The sequence below is a fragment of the Pomacea canaliculata genome, linkage group LG5 (assembly GCF_003073045.1).
Source record: "Pomacea canaliculata isolate SZHN2017 linkage group LG5, ASM307304v1, whole genome shotgun sequence".
Classification (NCBI taxonomy): domain Eukaryota; kingdom Metazoa; phylum Mollusca; class Gastropoda; order Architaenioglossa; family Ampullariidae; genus Pomacea; species Pomacea canaliculata.
Genome location: NC_037594.1, coordinates 1213615 through 1226023, shown reverse-complemented (window position 1 = coordinate 1226023; position 12409 = coordinate 1213615). Strand labels below are relative to the sequence as shown.

Below are 12409 nucleotides of genomic sequence, written 5' to 3'. Positions count from 1 at the left end.
GTGCTGAAGACAATCGACGGTTAGGATATTAAACAAACAGCAATGCCTTCAGCTCCATTGCAGCATGCACGTCGCTATTCTGGAGGATATTGTCAATTGTGAGACTGAAGTGTCTAGGACATGAAAGGTACGTATATTAGTAAGGAAGAAGACAGGAAGATACAGGTGTAGACAGACAGACAGACAGACAGACAGACAGACAGACAGACAGACAGACAAACAGACAGACAGACAGACAGACAGACAGACAGACAGACAGACAGACGAATAGACAGTTGTAAACTCGCACAAAATTACCATTTACGACAATAATGATGTAACGTGTCGAATGTTAATTCGCACACACGCTCACGCACGCACACACGCTCACGTACGCACGCACACAAAGACTACTGATTGAGAGTCCACAACGGGTGCGGCTGTAAACGTCTCCACCTGTCCAAACTGAAGAGTTTTGAGAAAACAGTTATGGCAGCGTCTGCGGAAAACGTCATCACAGCCCACACGACGTCATCATCGCCTCACATCATTTTTGACGGAAGTGACGTCCCACACAACTGCGTGACGTCAAGCTCCGTGCTGTGGCAACGTCCCGATGATCCAATCAGCGCCGCCACGGAGGAAGTGGTGCAGCGTGTCAAGACGACGGTAGTGGCGCAGCTGTGTTTTCTCATTGGTGGAGCGAGCAACTGTGTCAACATGGCGGTGTTCCTGAAGCAGGGTGTTCACGAGAGAAACAACATGTGTCTCTTCACCTTGGCTTTGGTCGACTTGCTGTATTTGTTGTTCATCTGTTTCCTTTACGGGGAGAACACCTTCGCTTTCTTTGGGCAGGTACCAAGGTCAGTGTGCCACTGCGGTCAGGTGGTTCTGATTTATTTCTGTCATTCCCTCCGTGCATTTACATGGATCACAAGTTTTGTTCTGTAAGAACATTTTCTGTTTGATTATTGTAGCTGTTTTATTTGTTATCACAGTCTTTTTTATGAAATAAAGTACAAATCTGTTTAATAAAGATTACACATGAAAAGCCACAAACAAACGTTAATTTTACAAAAATTATAAATAAATATTTTTTAAGGAAAATTGTTCAAAGAAAAATGTAAGTTAACAGAAGTAAGGCCTATGAAAATGTTGACTTGTTGCTTTCTTACACGTTACATTTTCCATTTTGTTTTAAATAAGAAACATCTTTCTAGCGATTATAGACCTGCTCCATTTCCAGCCATTGATGTAAAAAACAATGTTTTCTCTATCACTTCCCTTTGTTATACGTACTTGAACTTTCTAAAGTTTGCTCGTTGATCTTTTCATTTTCATTCATCGACGAAATATGTTTGTGGATTAGTTCCTAAACCGAAGTGAATGAGACAAATCAAGTGGTTCCTTCTGTCCTATTTGTATTTTTGTTTTCTTGTAATTATTCCTCTCGTGAGCATTTATAATGTTTCTTTGAGAAGTTTATCTAAAGTTTTCATTGTAATTGATTATTTACCATCCCTCTTTCATTCAGAATAGGCCCTGTCCACGCGTTTGTGGTAACTAACCACTTACTGGGTCTGTATGGCCTGGCATGGACATCAGCATTCCTGTCGGCGGTGATAGCAGCTGAGCGATGCTTCTGCATCCTTAACCCTCTCCATTCCAAGACATTCTTAAGAACCTCAACACTGGCCTTCTTCGTCGCCATCAGCTGTGTTGTTATAATTGCTGGCTTTTTTGTGGTGTCGGAAAAATGGACAACAGTGTGTATGTACAATCCTGAAAACAACTCGAGCTTCACCCTGCTGACCACCAACGGGTACTACCGCCGTAACAGGAAAATCGTGGACATCTTCGATGGACTCATCTATGGCCTCCTCCTGCCTGGAGTGGACAACCTCGCTGTGGCCTTCAGTACCGGGGTCATGGCCGTGCACCTGAAGAGAGCCGTGAGCTGGAGGGACAAGGCATCGTCAGGTGTGTCCACCAAAGAGCTCCTCCTGACCAAGATGCTCGTCTGCTTGTCCATTCAATACAACTTGTCATCCGTTCCAAACTTTGTTTTTCGCATCACGTGTATGTTTGTGGAGGATCTGAGCGAAAACGGAGGATATCGTAACACATACTTTCTCATGCGGAGCATCATCGAAATGGTGTCCATTCTCAACCCCTCCCTCCACTTCTTTGTTTATATTTCCTTTGGGTCAAGGTACAGAAAAACACTCAAACACCTGTGTGCACTGCGTCACTGGAAAAACCGTTAGTGGCCATCTTCACTGATGTTAAAGTGAAATGTCAAATTTCTCCACCATTTTAACCGTATATGTGATCCCTGTTGACATACAGCTGTTGAGTATAACACCCGTAGCTTTGAACAGCTTTAGAGGGTTAGTTTAGGACATTTTATATCGGACTGTTCGTTACAAGTTTGTAGACAGGAGGATTCTGATGCACGTAGCCTTTATTCATCCTTCATAATAGTAATTATCGATGAATTGTTATTTAAAACGGTATTAAAGTTGGGAGCGGCCAGTGGACAGTATAGAGAAGTCACTGACAACATAAACAACTCCATGTCTGGCAAGCAAATCACGTGTGTGTGGCTTTCATGACTAAGTGCATGAAGCTTATGATGGAGAAAATCATTCATTTTAAGCGCTTTTGTATAAATTCTGTTTTTCATTTTCTACATATCCCAGTGCTGACTACATGTCTTTCCCTACCACCACTACCCCGTCGCGAAATACCCTGATTATTGAATGAATTGTGAAGGGACGGACACTGTCCGACACGTGCAGCATCCTAGCGCCATCTTCATCTGCTGTCACGTGGCGCCAGGCAGTTGACCTCACTGTCCTTTATGCCCCTGCTTTTAAAATTATCCTCTATATCCCCCCCCCCTACTCTTATTATTAGTACATTCCGGACACCTTCATGGGCGACAGCTGTTCTGACTCCACGCGCTATCATGTCTCGTAATGAACATTCCTTGCTAGTCCCTCAAACATTGTTATTGTTATTCACTTAATATACATTTATGTTGCTGTGAAAAATGTTTCTAGATTTACTGAAATTTGTGGTGGGTTTGGCGAGCCGGATCAGAAGACCTTCCCCACCCCGGATGTAGGCCGTTGAAAATTGAAATTGAAAAGCATAGACCGCCGTCTTTCCTGCGGATTACAGACTCGTCGATTCTTCATGGACCATTTTGTTAAAATAATCGGAAGCGAAAAGAAGCCTGAGGAAAAATATGGCTGCCGCTTTCGGAACCTCCCCTGTTACGGTATTGTTGATGTTTTCAATTTCCCGTAACTACGAAAGGAAGTACTAACAAGATTTGACACAAACCTACTTAAAATTCGCTTTGGTGAGCTGAAAAGGTTGTAAATTGGGTGGAAGTACAAGATAAACAATCTACAGGCGATGGTGGGCTCTCAGTGAGCGAGTCTTGTCGCGATGCCGTGTGTCGCTGTAGACAACAACGCCATGAGTCGTCTGCTCCGAGTCTTGTCTCCAGTGTCGGCAAGGACTGGACTGCGGCCATCAGCTGGTGGCAGGCTGCTTCCTGTCCCCCAGACTTCAGAGTTGGCAATACATTGGGGAACTCGATGCTCAGTGGGTTGTCAATGTAGTTATTTTATCTGTAAGGTGTTTTTCTTATTTCCAACACTTGTTTCCAAAGCAATATTTTATGTGACAAACTATAAATTGCACTCTTTCTACAATAGCTGAAGAATAATAATAATAATAATAATAATAATAATAATAATAATAATAAGAAGAAGAAGAAGAACAACAACAACAACAACAACAACAAGGAAAAAACCGTGTGATTTTTATAGTGCATAACCACGCTCAGGAAGGCGTATGCTAGAGTACGAAGAACGGAAGGAGAAACAGCTATGCAGACAAATAATAAAAGACAAAGAAGACACAAAGAGGAAAGCACATACGTGGTTGAGTGTGTATGTGAGAATGTGTTTGCGTGTGTAAGAGCGCACGCTTGTAGTCATTTGTTGAGGGATTCCGGAACAATGTTGGTTCAATTTCCGACACACTTCAACGGATCCTTAAAACTGTAAATTTTTAATTGGCTGAACTTGGACTGGTCCTGTTGATGAACACCGTCAAGCGATGTGAAACCTTTGTTAGAGCTTACAGCTATGTATAGTCTGACAATGGGAGCTTGTAAAACTCTCTGGATGCACAGGTTTTTGTTTGTTTGATTGTTTGTTTGTTGTTTGTTGCTTTTTGTTTCTTTTGTTTTTTGTTGTGTTTTTTTTTGGTTTTTTTTTTTTTTTTTTTTTTTTGTTCACGGCTCAAAATTCTGTCTGTATTCAGGTCTGTGGAAGTCGACTATCGAGAATTACATCCCCTAAAATCCAAAACCAATTTTTTTTTTTTTGAATTCGGTTATAATAATTAAACGAAATTTAATTTTTTTTAAAAGCCTGATCTGCTGTCAACTCTTATGTATCTTGACACCAGTGTAGACTGGCTGAGAACAGCGAGAGCAGAGGGTGAGTCTGTTAATGTAGTCGACGTCCACTTTGCTGTCGCATGGTTGTGATGGATTAGCGTTCCTTAATCGTTGTCTGGGATCGCAAATCTCATTTGGGTGAGTGGTCAAACGTCACCAGAAGGTCGAGAGAAAGGTCAAAATCGAAGTCATTGATAGAATACCAACCCACTCTGTATTCATTCGTCTTGTAAGACATCGAAGCAGTCCACACAAAGCGAGAAAATGAGTAAAATAAAGAGAAATAAACTTTTGTGTATTGTGACACATCGCACTTCACGAAGCTACGATATATATATATACGAAATATATAACCGTGTTATATTTACATGTAATATTCCATTAGCACAACTGGATCTCAATAGTATAAGCTATTCATGTTGCTTACTAAATTCCAGTCTCCATAGTGGTGCCACTAGGATCATTAAAACACACACAAACGTGATTCTTGTATTTTAACTGAGGTTCGACTGGCCGACTCCCAGGCCCCAGTGCCTAATACCGGCAGCTGGTGGTGGTGAGAAGATTATTCACTTGTTTTAACAAAATTGCTGGTGGAACGAAGAAAAGAACTCATCAACACACACACACACACACTATGTACTTTTAAAAATGTCTTTGAATAAGTTTTTATTTTATCAGTAAGCTCTTGACACTGTTCCACAAGAAATAAAGTTGCTGTAGCGATTGCGCCTCGCTACATGGGAGGTTCATTCAGTTTAAAAGTCCCCACTCCCCAAAAAAAAAAAAAAAAAAAAAAAAGTTAGGTATGCCATGTACCTGTCATTCGCTGACTAAATTAAGCTCGTCGTAAGCGGGTAGAAAACATTTTATCTCACCTGGTCTGGGTTCTGTGTTGCCATTAAGCTACAAGTAAACTTAGCAGCAATTACGGTTGTTATTCAAGCTGGTGCTATTCCTGTTCTTGTCGTATTGACCTGCCTCCTCCAGTTACCACCAAAGTTTGGATCGATCTACGATCGTCTGCACGGGTGGGGAGGTAGGGGCGGGAGGGCAGGAAATCTCCACATCACGTGAGCACCGAGCCATAGGAAGCAAACTGCTCAAGCGTGGACGTCCTGGCGAGACGAGCACCGAGTGATGGACGACTGTCACGCTTGGCTGGATGCGGGGGGAGGAGGGATAAGAGGCCTGCCACACTAGCAAGTGGTCAGATAATGTTTGCTAGATCACTGGGCTTGTCCTGAACCTTGAATGAGGGTTGATTGTGTTTCTGTTCAGTCGATAGCTATAGCTACTGGCAGACACGGCATTCCTGTTCTCAAGGATCTTTCTGCAGCTTTGCTGTCAAATCTTCTGAAAGATTTATACAGCACTTGACCCACTTCATTGCCAGGACAAGCCCCAGACTGAGACGTTTATCGCAAAATAAGAGAAGTTCAAATATCTTCAAGGACCAACTGGAAGCGAAGCCTTTGTCCAGGAACTGAAAGAAGTCTTGTTAACCCATTGCCAAGGAGGGGATCATGCTGCTCAACAATGTCCTTTTGTGTCATCTTCTTCGACTTTCAGAATGTTAAATGCAGGGAACTTTATTCAGCTGAACTCCGTCTGGTTATCTAAGCCACTCGTCACATGTTCCGACAGGCGACAAAGTTGTTTTTTTGTTGTTTTTTTTTTTGACACCTGGTGGTGTTTCTTACATAGTGCGAGAAAATGAGAACCTCCGGCATTTATTTACACCAATCAACACAATATTAGTCCATTTTCTAACCATTTCTTTCACTTTATTCTATTCATTAGTAGTGAATAGTTGTGATCATAGTCTATTGACCAGATCGCCTGCAGATTAATGATGCTGCCCATCTTTACTGTGTCCTGATCCCTCTTCGGGTCGTTTGTCATTGTCTTTTATTACAGCTGTGGACGGTTGTTTCTCCTTCCGTCTTCCAACTAATTAAAATAAGACCAGACTAATTATTTTGCCTTGTTTAAGGCCACTGGAACATTGTGTAGACATAATAAAACCACCATACACTTCACCCTAAATACTTTCTCTGTGCACCACGTGCCATGATTGAGAGCACAAAACATAGTCGATGGCTTGCTAGAAATCTGTGAAGGCTACATATAATTTCTTATTCTGCTATCTTTTAAGATGTGTTCTTGTACCATTGCAAATAGTGTCACAAAATGATGAATAGTGGATTTTTGCGAGATTCTGCTCGAATTTCCCCCAAACGTTTGTTTATTGAAGGCACCAATTGGTTATTGGAGGTGCTTCTTGAGATTGAAGGCATGCAGTTTGCTGCATATACTAGGAAGAGAAATGCCTCTGTAGTTATTAAGATCTGCAATATTCTCTTTCTTATAATGGGTGAATGATGGCTTCTGATCGTTTTTCTGGAAATTTATCTGACAAGATAAATGATTAAATAACTCAAGCAAAGAAAGGGAGGAGAGTAGGGTCAACACTCTGTTTCAGCAGTTCTGGTATCAGCCTATCAGCACCAGACGATTTGTCTTACTCTTTCAGCTCTTCCTTCTTGTGGGTGTAATGTCTATCAAGTAAGTCCTCACTGCTAGATTGTTCTTCATTGCCGTTATCTATCGTCACCATGAGTATCTGTGTAGCTGAGTCCTGATTGTCTCTGAATGATGCTTCTAAGAGGTTGTACCATTCTTCCATTGGTTTACTATTTCGCTCCTATGTTTTAGGCTTTAAAAGCTTCAAAAGTTTTTTAAGGGGCTCGAAGCGTGCCTACTATTTTCTGTATTCCTATTTTGAAATGGATTTTCTTTTAAGAAGTAAACTTTCTGTAAAGTCTCGTTTCAACTTTAGATAAAGGTGTTTTTTCTGCGCATGTCTACTTAACTAAACGTATATAAGGTGGTCGTTTTCGTCACCGTTGCAGTTTTTATTCAAAATCAGAAGATTAAAAAAAAAAGTTCTAAACGAAGTTTGCCACAATCGCTTGCAGTCTGGCTCTGGGACTGTCTGGTTGTGGTGGGTCTGCTTTAAGGTCTGTATGTACTGAGGTTTCACATTCAAGTCCCCGCATATAGTCACTGAGGTCTCCTCGAATGTTTTCAAAATCTGCAGGAGGCATACATTATTAATGTTAGACACCTCGCAGAAAGGAAAGTCGACGGGAGGTAAATATGTGCAAATGAGGTACGGGCCGAACAGCAGTAAACAAATTCCTATCACAATAATTATGCCCATAATTTATGCCAATTCTTCTAATAAATCTTCGAAAGCGTTTCTTCTGCTTCAAAAAGCATTAGAGAAAGAGAGATGAAAGAAATGATAGAAAGAAGAAAATGGAAGAGATAGTTTTCCGTATCAAATGTATTACAGTGTGGGGCCATTAAGCCGCGGTCCAGTCATCCGCGAATTCGCTTAATCCGCACAAAATGCTTGGATCCCAATTTTTGACTTAGTGGATCATACGGACCAGGACATGGCCTCAAGCACTCGAGACAGGTGTTGACAGGTGCTGACAGGTGTTGACAGGTGTTATTTTGACATTTCGAATGTCCGTGATTGACATGTTATCTCCTATCGCGGATTAAATATTTAAATGCGGGCTTATAACTTCAAAGAGGTATTTATAGAAGATTAGTCTTTTATTCATCAATAAACAATAAAATAACATAATTAAATTCAAATATTAATCTGTTTTATCCACGCTGAGAGTCAGCGTTATGGAGGCCGCCATTGTAACCGATTCACACCTTACAATGATACAAAGTCTACCCGGGGTAAATTTATGCAGAATATAAAAAAATGTTTGAGCCGCGGACCACCTGAGTCGCGGTTAATCAGTTGAGACCTCAATCATCACGACTTAATGGCCGACACTGTATACCCCACTCATATCTGGTAACCGACAGCCAGACAGATGCTGGTGCTCAAACAAGTTTTTAACTCCACTGTTTTCAAACTTTAAAATGTCTTCTTCAAGTAAATCTTTCGTAATTAAGTTTAATTTTTTTTTTTTTAATTTATCCTAACCTTTTAGTCAGCATCTCGTGATGTATTTTGATCAAGTCTTTATAGTGTTTTTCAGTTCATATATGAGTGTAAAAATATATTTTGTGAAGTTTTTATAAAAGTTTACACGCAGAGTTCAGACTTTTGTCTCCTGGTGTTCGTCTTTTAATGACATTTCTCGCCTCATCATCTGCCAGAGATTACAGAAGGACACGCGCTAACAAGACATCCTCTAAAGACCAATCATCTCCTTGCATACGAATGAGCGCAGGCGGCTGCCCACTCCAAGCTGTTTATTTGCAAAACATGTCAGCACCGAAGCACATGAGATGAACACTACTCACCCCGAGGCGACAGCAGGATGCCAAGACACGAGGGGAGATTAGCCTGGCGTCCGCACCTCGGACAAGGGAGAGAATCAACGACTCGTGGTCAGTGTGGTGCCGGGTGGACAGACTAGACACGTGATACAACGACTGGTCTCATCAACACTAACTCATCGGGAGCCTCGATGTGACCACACGTCTGCACCTTTCTCACCAACCTCTGTTCGCTCAAACAACCTCCAAGTCAAAAGAGTAAACATCTTTTCTCTCATTTGATTTCCTCCTTTGCTGGGTAAATACTTTCCTCTGTACCAGTATACAATCAAAGTATCAGACTGGTAACGAAAAATTCTTATTCTGAGATTCCTCTGGCATGAATTTTAGAAAGGTCAAGGCCTTATGAAGCCATAGTCAGGCCTCCAGCAAGGAATGCAAACCGGTAACAATGGCTACAGCACCGAGAATCAACTTACAGCATCTCCGAGCACCCGGCTCCCCTCCATGCCATCCTTACTTTCATACCATCCTTAACTTTCCCTTTGCAAATCTTTGCAGCAGATTAACCCTCTCTTCACCCACTCCGTCTGTTGAACATTATCTACAGATGGAAGTTGTTTCCTACAAAACAACAACAACACTCACTTGAGGAGTACTCCAATGTGCTGAGCAAACACCTCAGAAGTGTTGATTAAGCGAGGGACTTATTCTTGCCTCCACTCTCTCACGGAACAGAACAGGAATCATCAGAGACCGACAAGAAAGCTCGCAAATTAATTAAGAGTTCCCGTGACAGCAGCAGCTGGTCTGTATCCTCTTGATTGTTCTTTCAAAGATGGCTTCTTGCCCTCGTTTACGTCAGCGAGGAGATAAAAAGGTGTAACGGCGAAAAAGAATGAAGCGGGTGGATGGAGGACTGAAGGAGGGTGGGAGGGGACATGCATTAGGAACAACAGGGTGTAACGTCCATCGAGAAAAGCATCTTAGAGGTCAGCTTCCGGAAGAATGAATTTATCCAGTCGGGTCGAACTATGATGGGAGATAAGACTGCTGGCCAGGCCAAATGATGGAGCCAGACCGCGGCGGCGAGTCACGGAAGCAAAAGGAATGAGTCTGTTACTGGACAGTTATTGCTGTATCGCCTTCATTCGTTTGGCACCCGTCACACCCACCAGGGGGCGCTGTGCGACCACGGGAGATCACTCTTACACTCCGTCGAGTATTTTACGGTTGCGTTCCCTGTCTGAGCGCATTCTCATCTCCTTATCTCCAGCGACAAGCTTCTTCTATCGGACCCACAAGGACAGCTTATGAGACCTCTAATTAAGGGAATCGAGCAAAGTTTTCTTGCTCCCATGGGAAGAAGATGCGTATGTGCACTCACTTTTTCGGCGGAACCTTCAGATTTTTACTCTGGTGGGACTTGGGATTACAAAAAAGTACTTCCACCAGTTCTTTCTATGGAGCGTCGACCAACATTCAATAAAACAGAGTAATCATTCGAAATTCAGAGGATCTGAGAAAGCAGAGAAAATGTTACATGTTAATGATCACTCGAAACTGTCGACATTAGTCGTAACTTAGTATAGGCACTGGTCCTTAAAAAATCCTGAAAGACAAATTTATACAACAGGGTCACAAAGTCAGACACAAATGAAGGAAACGAAGAGACGGAAAGTGTATTCATCTCTCATGTGAACCTCATCTGATTCAGCGCAGTCAGTCAATTCATTTAGATGGACACGTATTGCGTTTTGTAAAAACTCTTTTCCTTCCTCTTATTATTATTATTGAGTGATGCTTATCTAACAAAATATTACCTTACCCAAAGGTCTTCTTAACCGAGCAAACATCAACTGTTGAAGAAGTTTGGCAAAGTCGGGTGTGGAGGTCTCAGGAAACCAGTGGTTTTGGAGGGTCCAAGACATTGCAGCTTTGGTCAACAGGATGGCTGAGGTACCCAGCCTTGTTTGCCAATAATACATTGACCGTTCTTCTTTCGTTGGTGTACCCGGGGCCATGCCTGTCAGACTTCGATATTTTCCTTCGTGATGAATGGGTTGTTGTTTCTAGGTTCTCCTTGATGCCAAAGACATTTTCTTCTAATGTGGCTCCCAGAGGCCACAGCTCCCTCTACGTCTGTCTGTGCAAGGGGCAGAACTGTGGGAGATGGTCAGGAGTCTGTGGGCTTGTCCCTCATGAGCAGTTTTTAGTGTATGATAGCCCCGAGCGGCACAGGGATGCGACAGTGTCCAGTGCGCAGATGATGATCTGTTGGTGGAGGTTCAGACCGAGCATCTGGTTGCTTGATGGTGGGTTGTGTTCACTTGCTTACCGGCTCTTGTAATGAAGGATGCCGGACCTGGCCTCCTCCTTCCCTGACAAGCCGCAGAGTGCATGGATCCACTGGACAGCCACCATCATGTACTGAGAGAGGGTGCTCAGGAGATTCTGTGTGGCTTGTTCCAGATGCCCGCGGAGGGACTCCAAGCTCTGAATAATGAAGACGACACGACAAGGCGGGTGGATTTCCATGCGAACAATTCTGACAGCTTTCCGTAGAGCAGTGGGTACAGAGAGAGAGAATCAGAGAAAACTATCAAGGATCGGCTCTGTAAACAGGTGTAGGGAGAAAGATGTACATGTATATACAGAGAGAAAGATGCATATCGGAGCCGAGATACGAACCCACTACACCCAATTCTCACTGCCGTGGTGACAGGCTATTTTAGCCACATTACCATCAACTGCGTGGATGGCTATTTACTCCTCGGCCTCTCCCCCAGCAAGGATCTGCCGATCTCGATGGATTGTTTCAGTCAGTATCTAAGTGTCGGAAGCAACTGCACTCGTCTACTGTCTCCACAGCAATCACATCTTTACTGGAGGTCTGTACTCCTTCACTCCGGAACGATCATGCAAGCTCTGTGGTAGTTGATACATCGCAGCTGATAAGCTCGGACTTAAAGTAGGATGGGCTGGTGTGATGAGTGGTCACAAATAAGAAGATGTCGTGGAAGTGCCTGCTGGCTGCTGGGTGGGAGGACATTATGAACGGCCGTCCTCAGGAAGCGGGGAAAAGAGTGAGTTCTCTTCAGCGGTCGGCAGAAATGACGAACTCGCGAACGAGGACTGTGGGCGCTAGACCTTGGCATCCTGTGAAATCGAGAAGTCTGGCCCTTCCGGTCTGTCCTGTCATTGGCTCAGAGACGAGCAGTGAGCGAGGGCACTGTCAAGAAAAACGCATTACTAACACGTAACGACGTATTACGTAGACCAGAAGACGTATTAATCAGCAGAATGAGATATTACTTTCTGCCATAATGACATATTTCTGATAGGAAAAGATTTCTCTTACTTTTCGATTCTCCTCTCCTTTTGCTCTTTCGCTGTCTTTCTCTTGTTCTCTGTCTATTTTTTGTTTTTCATCCCTTCTCTCTGTTTTACTTTTTCTATGGTTTTATTTTCTTCCATTCTCTCTTTCTGTCACTATCTCTCTTTCACTCATTCACTCTTTCTCCATCTCCTCTTTCTCTCATTCTCTCTCGTGTTCAGTGCGCGTGCCTATGGGGATGGCGTGGCTGGGAGAGAGAAGACAGAGTGAGCCAGACAGACGTCTCCTGTTTG

At 42.9% G+C, this 12409-nt stretch overlaps 1 protein-coding gene across 1 annotated transcript; it reads left to right on the top strand.

Moving 5' to 3' along the window:
* Positions 1-468: 468 nt before the first annotated feature.
* On the top strand, positions 469-2246 carry LOC112563871 (probable G-protein coupled receptor frpr-1). The gene is made up of 2 exons (XM_025238287.1): positions 469-842; positions 1514-2246. The coding sequence occupies exons 1-2, from the start codon at positions 469-471 to the stop codon at positions 2244-2246; spliced, it is 1107 nt and encodes a 368-aa protein (XP_025094072.1).
* Positions 2247-12409: the final 10163 nt, after the last annotated feature.